Source organism: Balaenoptera physalus (genome assembly GCF_965194825.1).
Source record: "Balaenoptera physalus genome assembly, chromosome: 11".
In the NCBI taxonomy this organism is placed as follows: Eukaryota; Metazoa; Chordata; class Mammalia; order Artiodactyla; family Balaenopteridae; genus Balaenoptera; species Balaenoptera physalus.
The window spans coordinates 13812498-13825194 of record NC_138896.1 but is presented as its reverse complement, the minus strand read 5'-3'; the positions used below and the strand labels follow the sequence as shown (position 1 = coordinate 13825194).

Sequence of the window (12697 nt, the reverse complement as noted above, 5' to 3'; positions counted from 1 at the left end):
GAGAACTGTATGGAGGTTCCTTAAAAAACTAAAAATAGAACTACCATATGATCCAGCAATCCCACTCCTGAGTATATAACCGGAAAAAACAAAAACTAATTTGTAAAGATACACGCACCCCAATGTTCATAGCAGCACTATTTACAATAGCCAAGACATGGAAACAAACCAAGTGCCCATCAACAGATGCCTGGCTTAAGAAGATGTGGTATATATATACAATGGAACACTACTCAGCAATAAAGAAATGAAATATTGCCATTTGCAGCAACATGGATAGACCTAGAGAATATTATGCTTAGTGAAATACGTCAGAGAAAGACAAATACTATATATCACTTGTATGTATACAAATAACAAAAATGAATAAAACTTAAAATAAAAAATAATACAAATGAATCTAGTGATATATGCAAAACACAAACAGATTCACAGACATAGAAAACTTACGGTTACCAAAGGTGAGAGTGCAGGGGAGGGATAAATTAGAAGTATGGGATTAACAGATACAAACTACTATACATAAAATAGATAAGCAACAAGGATTTATTGTATAGCACAGGGAATTATATTCAATATCTTGTAATAACCTATAATGGAATGCAATCTACAAAAAATATAACTGAATCACTATGCTGTACACCTCAAATTAATGCAATATTAAAAAAACTTGATTCTAGACTTTTCTGACAGTTCTTCCAACTGAAAATGGCTTTATCTGATATTTATCTAGAAGAAGCTATTCTTCAGGGAAGCTGATGGCATGCTGGATAAATTCTCTAATTCAACTAGCAAAGCTCAGCTGTATTTCCTAAAGCTGACATATGAGCAAGGAGCAAATCAAAGAGGAAAAAAATTTTAACACCCTGAATTCATTACAGTATTTAAACAATTAGAATTTTACTTTATTTCAGAATGAGTTTACAATTGAAAAAAAGGTATTTACTAAAGCCACAACATTCTTCATATGGACAAAAACTTTTCTAGCAAAACTGTGGTACAGAAGCATTAGTAATTTGAATACTATACGGTTATAGAAGATATTTAAAAAACGGAAATGATGTATTCCAAAGGCTGTACTAGGCACAATATATATGCTTGTACTGGGTCTGCAAGCATTATACTAGAATTCATTACATGTAATCCAAGAAGTTGCAGGTTTTCAGCACTATGTACTAAAAAGATAGAAAGGAATATCAGAGTTACTCTCTGTTGAAAAAGCATGTACTATCAATACTGCAAAACAGGAGCAGCAAGCCAAGCCAACAAACAATTCCTTAGGTTTTAGAAGTTGTAATATAACTATGGCTTTTTCATTTTCATTTTTGAGACTGGTTAGCGAGTCTGGCAAGTGGAAAAGAAGAAAGTCTATAATAAAACATTAAAGACATCACTTACAAGGCATCTGATATTTCATAGGTTTAAAATTGGAAAATAACAACTGAGCTTGTTCCTAGAGCAAAATTGTGAGGTATTATAGAGCAAAAAACACCCTGCTTTTTCCTATCAATCTTTTGGCATAAAAATCTCAGAAAAGTAAAAGTTTTCCAAGCGACATGACAGAAAAATATTTAAGATAAATCATTAGAGTTTACTTTTGGTTTCTGGTAACTGCAAAGAATAAAGGTCTTTCCAAGGACCAAGAAACTGGATATGGTTCTTAGGACGGAACTTATGTTTTTTTAAAAACATGGGTTGAAATACGTATTCAGGCTGACAGTGTATTCATGCTGATACAGGTGGTAAAAAGAAGAAAACAAAAATCGTACATTTTTAGAGCATACTACTACCACATATATGGAAATTGTCTAAAAGATAAAAATGTGCATCTTAGATTCTCAAAGGTTTTATTTTTCAACTAGCAATTAAACACAAGTGTAAAAGTGAGTCATGCAATTTTACCTCTTAACTACTGTGATAATGATATGAGGGGAACAGAATTCTCTTTTTTCCCTTTAAATGTATAACGCTCACAAGTCATCATGTGAAACTCAAATCACACACAAAGGCAAATCATGAAGAAACGTTAAATATTCCAAAATGCCCACGAAGGCGTGCCAGAAATTATGCTGTTTCTATAGCACAGAATTGTTGGAGGCCAAAGCTAAAGCTAGGTGCTACTGCAACTTCTAGGTCTTTAATGCTGCTTTTATTTGTTTGTTTTTTTGATGGGGAGGATTCAGGTCAGGGGGTTCGGTGGTCTCTCAGAAACCATAATTTCTGCTGGTTCAGTGACCAACTTGGATCCATCCCATGCTGTCTTGAACTGTTCAGGAACGGGAAATTCTCTCTGGAAAAAGGCCAGAAGAACAAGTTATTTAAACCAAGGCTTTGCAAACAGATGGAAGGCTGATTAGTGTCACATGATGGACAAAGACATTTTATGGAACCCAAACCTGCATCAGGGAGTGATGCATGGTCATGTGTCAGCTCTGTGACCGCCTGCCAGCATCCTCATTGATGCCAGCACTTACTAAGAACCAGGCATTCTGCTAAGCACCAGATATATGTGAACTCAGTTAATCTCTGCAAGAACTTTAAGAGCTAGATATTATTGAGATGCCATCTACAGGAAACAGAGGCCTGAGAGGTCAAGCCTCTGAGCAGTCAAAGTTCAAACCATAGACTTTTTACCCTTGACTCTGCACCAAACTCAAACATGCACTGGGGATCGTGCGGAAAGGCAGACTCTGATTCAGTAGATCTGGGAAAGAGGATGACAATTTGCATTTCCCACAAGTTCCAAGGGGATGCCAAGGCTGCTGGCCCCCAGTCTGAATAAGGGCTTTATCCTGGCGTTACGTCTACCCTTTGATGAAATATAAAAATGTGCTGCAAGTTACATATAAACTTGTTACCCTTCATCCTGCTTTCCTACTCTTCCCATTGGGGAATACATGCCCCCCTTCCACCCACACCCCTACACACACACACACAAAGAAAAATGCAGAAGAGTCAAAATAAAATTAGTTTGGGATCTCTCCTTTCCCCGGAGAGTGATTCCCCAGGCATTGCGGAAGAGGGCAGGAAAGGAAGCTGAGGAGCAGTCCCCTTAGCCCTGGCTTTGTGCCACCCCTGGACTTCCTGTACCGCAGTGTGATAAGCTGGTGCCTGTGCTCATCTGTCGGTGAGATGTGATGTTTCACATCTAGTGGAATACACACTCTAACACGTATCTTCCTAGATGTTGGGTCCAGCTGTTTTTTTTGGAAGAAGCTATTTATTTAACTACTTTAAAGGGAAGGCCCTTTCTATCATGAGTGGTGAATTATCCTTGAGTGAAATCTGCGATAGTCTTAAGAGAAAGCAAAGAAGCCACAGTCTGAGTAACCGTGTGTGTGTGTGTGTGTGTGTGTGTGTGTGTGTGTGTGTGTGTGTGTGTGTGTGTGTGTGTGTGTCTAACATCCTTTCTGGGGCTCTTCTTGATGAATAAACCAGGCTTGGTGTTTGCTCTTAAGTACCAAGCCAGGTGGAGAATGCTCCAGAGAAGAGGCACCTCTTTCATGGTAACTGCAGTACAGCTGTTCCCAGTCTTTCTTGGGAGTGACATGATAGTAATGTGATGACAGACCTTCTCTGGGAGACTGATTCCTTTCAGGATGAATCATCCCCACCATCTACTTCGAGATTACAATGTCCATGGCAGGACCTCTGTATTGCTCCCTACTACCCCCAGTTGGAAAATGCATGAAGTGGGCCATGGACTGAAGGCACAAGATAATTCACCTATAGAGGGGAGACTTTACGTTTTCAGCATAAAAGCTCAGGTTCTGAGCTATACTCATCCTTTAGGTCAGTGGATCCCAATCTTGGCTCCACACTGGAATCACCTGGGAAACTTTAACCAATACAGATGTCTGGATACCACATCCAGGGATTCTAGTTTAATTAGTCTGGAGTGCTCGTCCAAACCCCCACTGCTTTTCTTAACAGTTCCAGTCAGTTTCCATGAAGCTGAGCCTTCTGCTTAAACAGCTGCAAAGGCCAGGAATCATCCTAATTTTTAGCTTTCCTCTTCGGAAGCTGTACTGTATTGGCTTTAGCTCTTCAGTATTTTTTTTTTTTAGGTGGAGAGCCCAAGAGGAGATACTTCTCTAGCTCAGGGTTAGGCTGTCCAGATACCTAGTGAAGCATGGCCCAATGCTTGTGGAGTTTTGTTTTTTAGACTTAAACAATGAATTCTGAACTGCAATATGTGGTGTGTGCCTGGGTAGTGCTCACTGGCAGGTGGGGAAAGGAGAACATGGCAGCAATCTAGTTGTGTGCCTTAGGAGATTAACCTGAGTGCTGAATGCAGTGTAGACGGCTGGTGATTGACCCATAGGCTAATGGAGGGCTCCTCTTTCAAAGGTGTGCCTAAGTTACATTTTCTCCCATCCTTCCCAGTTCACTGCTTCCTTGCACAGTTAGAACCAGAGGGAATGATCCCTGGATTTACTTCTCTACTTTCAAGAAGCAACAACTAGGGACTTCCCTGGAGGTCCAGGCGTTAAGACTTTGCCTTCCAATGCAGGGGGGTGTGGGTTTGATTCCTGGTTGGGGAGCTAAGATCCCACATGCCTCCTGGCCAAAAAACCAAAAGGTAGGGGGGTCTGGGCAAGATGGCGGAAGAGTAAGACACGGAGATCACCTTTCTTCCCACAGATACATTAGAAATACATCTACACGTGGAACTGCTCCTACAGAACACCCACTGAACGCTGGCAGAAGACGTCAGACCTCCCAAAAGGCAAGAAACTCCCCACATACTTGGGTAGGGCAAAAGAAAAAAGAAATAACAGAGACAAAAGAATAGGGACGGGACCTGCACCAGTGGGAGGGAGCTGTGAAGGAGGAAAGGTTTCCACACACTAGGAAGCCCCTTCGCGGGCGGAAACTGCGGGTTGTGGAGGTGGGGAGCTTCGGAGCCACGGAGGAGAGCGCAGCCACAGGGGTGCGGAGGGCAAAGCGGAGAAATTCCCGCACAGAGGCTCGGCGCCGAGCAGCACTCACCAGCCCGAGAGGCTTGTCTGCTCACCTGCCGGGGCGGGCGGGGCTGGGAGCTGAGGCTCGGGCTTCTGTCGGATTGCAGGGAGAGGACTGGGGTTGGCGGCGTGAACACAGCCTGAAGGGGGTTAGCGCACCACAGCTAGCCGGGAGGGAGTCCGGGAAAAGGTCTGGAGCTGCCGAACAGGCAAGAGACTTTTTCTTGCCTCTTTGTTTCCTGGTGCACGAGGAGAGGGGATTCAGAGCGCCGCTTAAAGGAGCTCCAGAGACGGGCGCGAGCCGCGGCTATCAGCGTGGACCCCAGAGACAGGCATGAGACGCTAAGGCTGCTGCTGCCGCCACCAAGAAGCCTGTGTGCGAGCACAGGTCACTCTCCACACCGCCCCTCCCGGGAGCCGGTGCAGCCCGCCACTGCCAGGGTCCCGTGATCCGGGGACAACTTCCCGGGGAGAACACACGGTGCGCCTCGGGCTGCTGCAACGTCACGCCGGCCTCTGCTGCTGCAGGCTCACCCCGCATCCGTACCCTTCCCTCCCCCCGGCCTGAGTGAGCCAGAGCCCCCGAAGCAGCTGCTCCTTTAACCCGGTTCTGTCTGAGCGAAGAACAGACGCCCTCAGGCAACCTACACGCAGAGGCGGGGCCAAATCCAAAGCTGAACCCCGGGAGCTGTGCGAACAAAGAAGAGAAAGGGAAATCTCTCCCAGCAGCCTCAGAAGCAGTGGATTAAAGCTCCACAAACAACTTGATGTGCCTGCATGTGTTGAATACCTGAATAGACAATGAATCATCCCAAATTCAGGAGGTGGACTTTGGGAGCAGGATATATTAATTTTTCCCCTTTTCCTTTTTTTGTGAGTGTGTATGCATATGCTTCTGGGTGAGATTTTGTCTGTACAGCTTTGCTTTCACCATTTGTCCTAGGGTTCGGTCCATCCGTTTTTTTTTTTTTTTACTTAAAAAATTTTTTTTTCTTAATAATTTTTTCCTTATTTTTTATTTTAAAAAATTAAAAATTTTTTTCTTAATTTTTATTTTAAAAAAATTTAAAAAATTTTTTTCTTAATAAATTTTTTCTTAATAATTTTTTCTTATTTTTTATTATAAAAAATTAATAAATTTATTTTAAAAAATTAAAAAAAATTTTTCTTAATAAATTTTTTCTTAATAATATTTTTTCTATTTTTTATTATAATAACTTTATTTTATTTTATTTTATTTTATCCTCTTTCTTTCTCTCTTTCTATTTTTTCTCCCTTTTATTCTGAGCCATGTGGATGAAAGGCTCTTGGTGCTCCAGCCAGGCATCAGGGCTTTGCCTCTGAGGTGGGAGAGCCAACTTCAGGACACTGGTCCACAAGAGACCTCCCAGCTCCACGTAATACCAAACGGCGAAAATCTCTCAGAGATCTCCATCTCAACATCAAGACCCAGCTTCACTCAACGACCAGCAAGCTACAATGCTGGACACCCTATGCCAAACAACTAGCAAGACAGGAACACAGCCCCATCCATTAGCAGAGAGGCTGCCTAAAATCATAATAAGGCCACAGACACCCCAAAACACACCACCAGACGTGGACCTCCCCACCAGAAAGACAAGATCCAGCCTCATCCACCAGAACACAGGCACTAGTCCGCTCCACCAGGAAGCCTACACAACCCACTGAACCAACCTTAGCCACTGGGGACAGATACCAAAAACAACGGGAACTACGAACCTGCAGCCTGTGAAAAGGAGACCCCAAACGCAGTAAGATAAGCAAAATGAGAAGACAGAGAAACACACAGCAGATGAAGGAGCAGGGTCAAAACACACCAGACCTAACAAATGAAGAGGAAATAGGCAGTCTACCTGAAAAAGAATTCAGAATAATGATAGTAAAGATGATCCAAAATCTTGGAAATAGAAAAGACAAAATGCAAGAAACATTTAACAAGGACCTAGAAGAACTAAAGAGGAACCAAGCAATGATGAAAAACACAATAAATGAAATTAAAAATACTCTAGAAGGGATCAATAGCAGAATAACTGAGGCAGAAGAACGGGTAAGTGGCCTGGAAGATGAAATAGTGGAAATAACTACTGCAGAGCAGAATAAAGAAAAAAGAATGAAAAGAACTGAGGACAGTCTCAGAGACCTCTGGGACAACATTAAATGCACCAACATTCGAATTATAGGGGTCCCAGAAGAAGAGAAAAAGAAAGGGACTGAGAAAATATTTGAAGAGATTATAGTTGAAAACTTCCCTAATATGGGAAAGGAAATAGTTAATCAAGTCCTGGAAGCACAGAGAGTCCCATACAGGATAAATCCAAGGAGAAACATGCCAAGACACATATTAATCAAACTGTCAAAAATTAAATATAAAGAAAACATATTAAAAGCAGCAAGGGAAAAACAACAAATAACACACAAGGGAATCCCCATAAGGTTAACAGCTGATCTTTCAGCAGAAACTCTGCAAGCCAGAAGGGAGTGGCAGGATATATTTAAAGTGATGAAGGAGAAAAACCTACAACCAAGATTACTCTACCCAGCAAGGATCTCATTCAGATTTGATGGAGAAATTAAAACCTTTACAGACAAGCAAAAGCTAAGAGAATTCAGCATCACCAAACCAGCTTTACAACAAATGCTAAAGGAACTTCTCTAGACAAGAAACACAAGAGAAGGAAAACACCTACAATAACAAACCCAAAACATTTAAGAAAATGGGAATAGGAACATACATATCGATAATTACCTTAAATGTAAATGGATTAAATGCTCCCACCAAAAGACACAGACTGGCTGAATGGATACAAAAACAAGACCCGTATATATGCTGTCTACAAGAGACCCACTTCAGACCTAGGGACACATACAGACTGAAAGTGAGGGGATGGAAAAAGATATTCCATGCAAATGGAAATCAAAAGAAAGCTGGAGTAGCAATTCTCATATCAGACAAAATAGACTTTAAAATAAAGACTATTACAAGAGACAAAGAAGGACACTACATAATGATCAAGGGATCAATCCAAGAAGAAGGTATAACAATTATAAATATTTATGCATCCAACATAGGAGCACCTCAATACATAAGGCAAATACTAACAGCCATAAAAGGGGAAATCGACAGCAACACAATCATAGTAGGGGACTTTAACACCCCACTTTCACCAATGGACAGATCATCCAAAATGAAAATAAATAAGGAAACACAAGCTTTAAATGATACATTAAACAAGATGGACTTAATTGATATTTATAGGACATTCCACCCCAAAAACAACAGAATACACATTTTTCTCAAGTGCTCATGGAACATTCTCCAGGACAGATCATATCTTGGGTCACAAATCAAGCCTTGGTAAACTTAAGAAAATTGAAATCGTATCAAGTATCTTTTCCGACCACAATGCTATGAGACTAGATATCAATTACAGGAAAAGATCTGTAAAAAATACAAACACATGGAGGCTACCCAATACACTACTTAATAACGAAGTGATCACTGAAGAAATCAAAGGGGAAATCAAAAAATACCTAGAAACAAATGACAATGGAGACACGACAACCCAAAACCTATGGGATGCAGCAAAAGCAGTTCTAAGAGGGAAGTTTATAGCAATACAAGCCTACATCAAGAAACAGGAAACATCTTGAATAAACAACCTAACCTTGCACCTAAAGCAATCAGAGAAAGAAGAACAAAAAAACCCCAAAGCTAGCAGAAGGAAAGAAATCATAAAGATCAGATCAGAAATAAATGAAAAAGAAATGAAGGAGACAATAGCAAAGATCAATAAAACTAAAAGCTGGTTCTTTGAGAAGATAAACAAAATTGATAAACCATTAGCCAGACTCATCATGAGCAAAAGGGAGAAGACTCAAATCAATAGAATTAGAAATGAAAAAGGAGAAGTAACAACTGACACTGCAGAAATACAAAGGATCATGAGAGATTACTACAAGCAACTATATGCCAATAAAATGGACAACCTGGAAGAAATGGACAAATTCTTAGAAATGCACAACCTGCCGAGACTGAACCAGGAAGAAATAGAAAATATGAACAGACCAATCACAAGCACTGAAATTGAAACTGTGATTAAAAATCTTCCAACAAACAAAAGCCCAGGACCAGATGGCTTCACAGGCGAATTCTATCAAACATTTAGAGAAGAGCTAACACCTATCCTTCTCAAACTCTTCCAAAATATTGCAGAGGGAGGAACACTCCCCAACTCATTCTACGGGCCACCATCACCCTGATACCAAAACCAGACAAAGATGTCACAAAGAAAGAAAACTACAGGCCAATATCACTGATGAACATAGATGCAAAAATCATCAACAAAATACTAGCAAACAGAATCCAACAGCACATTGAAAGGATCATACACCATGATCAAGTGGGGTTTATCCCAGGAATGCAAGGATTCTTCAATATACACAAATCAATCAACGTGATACATCATATTAACAAACTGAAGGAGAAAAACCATATGATCATCTCAATAGATGCAGAGAAAGCTTTCGACAAAATTCAACACCCATTTATGATAAAAGCCCTGCAGAAGGTAGGCATAGAGGGAACTTTCCTCAACATTATAAAGGCCATATATGACAAACCCACAGCCAACATTGTCCTCAATGGTGAAAAACTGAAACCATTTTCACTAAGATCAGGAACAAGACAAGGTTGCCCACTCTCACCACTATTATTCAACACAGTTTTGGAAGTGTTAGCCACAGCAATCAGAGAAGAAAAAGAAATAAAAGGAATCCAAATCGGAAAAGAAGAAGTAAAGCTGTCACTGTTTGCAGATGACATGATACTATACATAGAGAATCCTAAAGATGCTACCAGAAAACTACTAGAACTAATCAATGAATTTGGTAAAGTAGTAGGATACAAAGTTAATGCACAGAAACCTCTTGCATTCCTATACACTAATGATGAAAAATCTGAAAGAGATTTTAAGGAAACACTCCCATTTACCATTGCAACAAAAAGAATAAAATACCTAGGAATGAACCTACCTAAGGAGACAAAAGACCTGTATGCAGAAAATTATAAGACACTGATGAAAGAAATTAAAGATGATACAAATAGATGAGAGATATACCATGTTCTTGGATTGGAAGAATCAACAATGTGAAAATGACTCTATTACCCAAAGCAATCTACAGATTCAATGCAATCCCTATCAAACTACCACTGGCATTTTTCACAGAACTAGAACAAAAAATTTCACAATTTGTATGGAAACACGAAAGACCCCGAATAGCCAAAGCAATCTTGAGAACGAAAAATGGAGCTGGAGGAATAAGGCTCCCTGACTTCAGACTATACTACAAAGCTACAGTAATCAAGACAGTTTGGTACTGGCACAAAAACAGAAACATAGATCAATGGAACAGGATAGAAAGCCCAGAGATAAACCCACGCACATATGGTCACCTTATCTTTGATAAAGGAGGCAAGCGTATACAGTGGAGAAAAGACAGCCTCTTCAATAAGTGGTGCTGGGAAAACTGGACAGGTACATGTAAAAGTACGAAATTAGAACACTCCCTAACACCATACACAAAAATAAACTCAAAATGGATTAAAGACCTAAATGTAAGGCCAGACACTATCAAACTCTTAGAGGAAAACATAGGCAGAACACTCTATGACATAAATCACAGCAAGATTCTTTTTGACCCAACTCCTAGAGAAATGGAAATAAAAACACAAATGAACAAATGGGACCTAATGAAACTTAAAAGCTTTTGCACAGCAAAGGAAACCATAAACGGGACCAAAAGACAACCCTCAGAATGGGAGAAAATATTTGCAAATGAAGCAACGGACAAAGGATTAATCTCCAAGATTTATAAGCAGCTCATGCAGCTCAATAACAAAAAAACAAACAACCCAATCCAAAAAGGGGCAGAAGACCTAAATAGACATTTCTCCAAAGAAGATATACAGATTGCCAACAGACACATGAAAGAATGCTCAACATCATTAATCATTAGAGAAATGCAAATCAAAACTACAATGAGATATCACCTCACACCGGTCAGAATGGCCATCATCAAAAAATCTAGAAACAATAAATGCTGGAGAGGGTGTGGAGAAAAGGGAACACTCTTGCACTGTTGGTGGGAATGTAAATTGATACAGCCACTATGGAGAACAGTATGGAGGTTCCTTAAAAAACTAAAACTAGAACTACCATACGACCCAGCAATCCCACTACTGGGCATATACCCTGAGAAAACCATATTTCAAAAAGAGTCATGTACCAAAATGTTCATTGCAGCTCTATTTACAATAGCCAGGACATGGAAGCAACCTAAGTGTCCATCATCGGATGAATGGATAAAGAAGATGTGGCACATATATACAATGGAATATTACTCAGCCATAAAAAGAAACTAAATGGAGGTATTTGTAGTGAGGTGGATGGAGTTAGAGTCTGTCATACAGAGAGAAGTAAGTCAGAAAGAGAAAAACAAATACTGTATGCTAACACATATATATGGAATCTAAGGGGAAAAAAAATGGTCATGAAGAACCTAGTGGCAAGACGGGAATAAGGACACAGACCTACTAGAGAATGGACTTGAGCATATGGGGAGGGGGAGGGGTAAGATGTGACAGGGTGAGAGAGTGGCATGGACATATATATACTACCAAATGTAAAATAGATAGCTAGTGGGAAGCAGCTGCATAGCACAGGGAGATCAGCTCGGTGCTTTGTGACCACCTAGAGGGGTGGGATAGGGAGGGTGAGAGGGAGGGAGATGCAAGAGGGAAGAGATATGGGAACATATGTATATGTATAACTGATTCACTTTGTTATAAAGCAGAAACTAACACACCATTGTAAAAAAAAAAAAAAAAAAACCAAAAGGTAAAACAGAAGCACTATTGTAACAAATTCAATAAAGACCTTAAAAATGGTCCACATCAAAAAAAAAAAAAGCAACAATAGGAAGAGATAACTTGCTTTCAAATGGCAACAATCAGCAAGTCCATCACACTGCATGATGCAGAAAATGTATTTATTTATACTTCCTTTTCAATGTGTGAGAATATCTGCTCGCTTCTTTTAGAAACTGCTTTGTTGGGGAGAGGAGACAAAGAAAATACATGGTGGCTTAGGCTACCGTTTCTCAGAAGGGTCACTGGATGGACTGATAATATCAGAATCACCTGGGTATATTAAAACTACAGATTCCTGGGCCCACTCCAAGCCTCCTGAATCTAACCTCTGTGTGAAGTTTGGGAACTGGTATTTTCATCAAACTTCCCAGCTGATTCTTACGCTGGGTTTGAGAAGCACTGACATAAGAATACCTATACAAATAGGTCCACTTATTATTACCTCCTTTCCCTCCTTTTTTTCCGCCAGAGCATTTCTCCCTCTTTTCTGTTTGCCTCCACCATAGCAAAGGAAAATATTTAGTCCTAAATAATATGAACTTAGATGCCTGGTGTACTATTTGATAAGAGCTAGCCCATTAAGGTAATTATTAGGAAAATGCTTTGAGAATCACAAATCCAGGACAGGGCATAGTCAAGAAACTAACAGGGGAGCAGGTAGGTGAAAGGCCACTCTCTGAATTCCTCTCCTGCCTGTGAATTATTCTACAAAGGAAGCTCAAAGGGTGGGAGGTGATTAATCAGTTTCTAAGAATGTTAATAATGAAAAATTCTTTACAGTCTT

General features: G+C 40.2%; 1 protein-coding gene across 1 annotated transcript in view; it reads right to left on the bottom strand.

The window, feature by feature from the left end:
• Positions 1–883: 883 nt before the first annotated feature.
• Positions 884–12697, bottom strand: part of CAP2 (cyclase associated actin cytoskeleton regulatory protein 2) — a 137658-nt gene continuing 125844 nt past the window's right edge. The window contains exon 13 of the mRNA XM_082415197.1: positions 884–2290. Coding sequence (XP_082271323.1) covers positions 2180–2290 — 111 coding nt within the window. The 3' untranslated portion in view covers positions 884–2179. The remainder of the gene's footprint in view (positions 2291–12697) is intronic.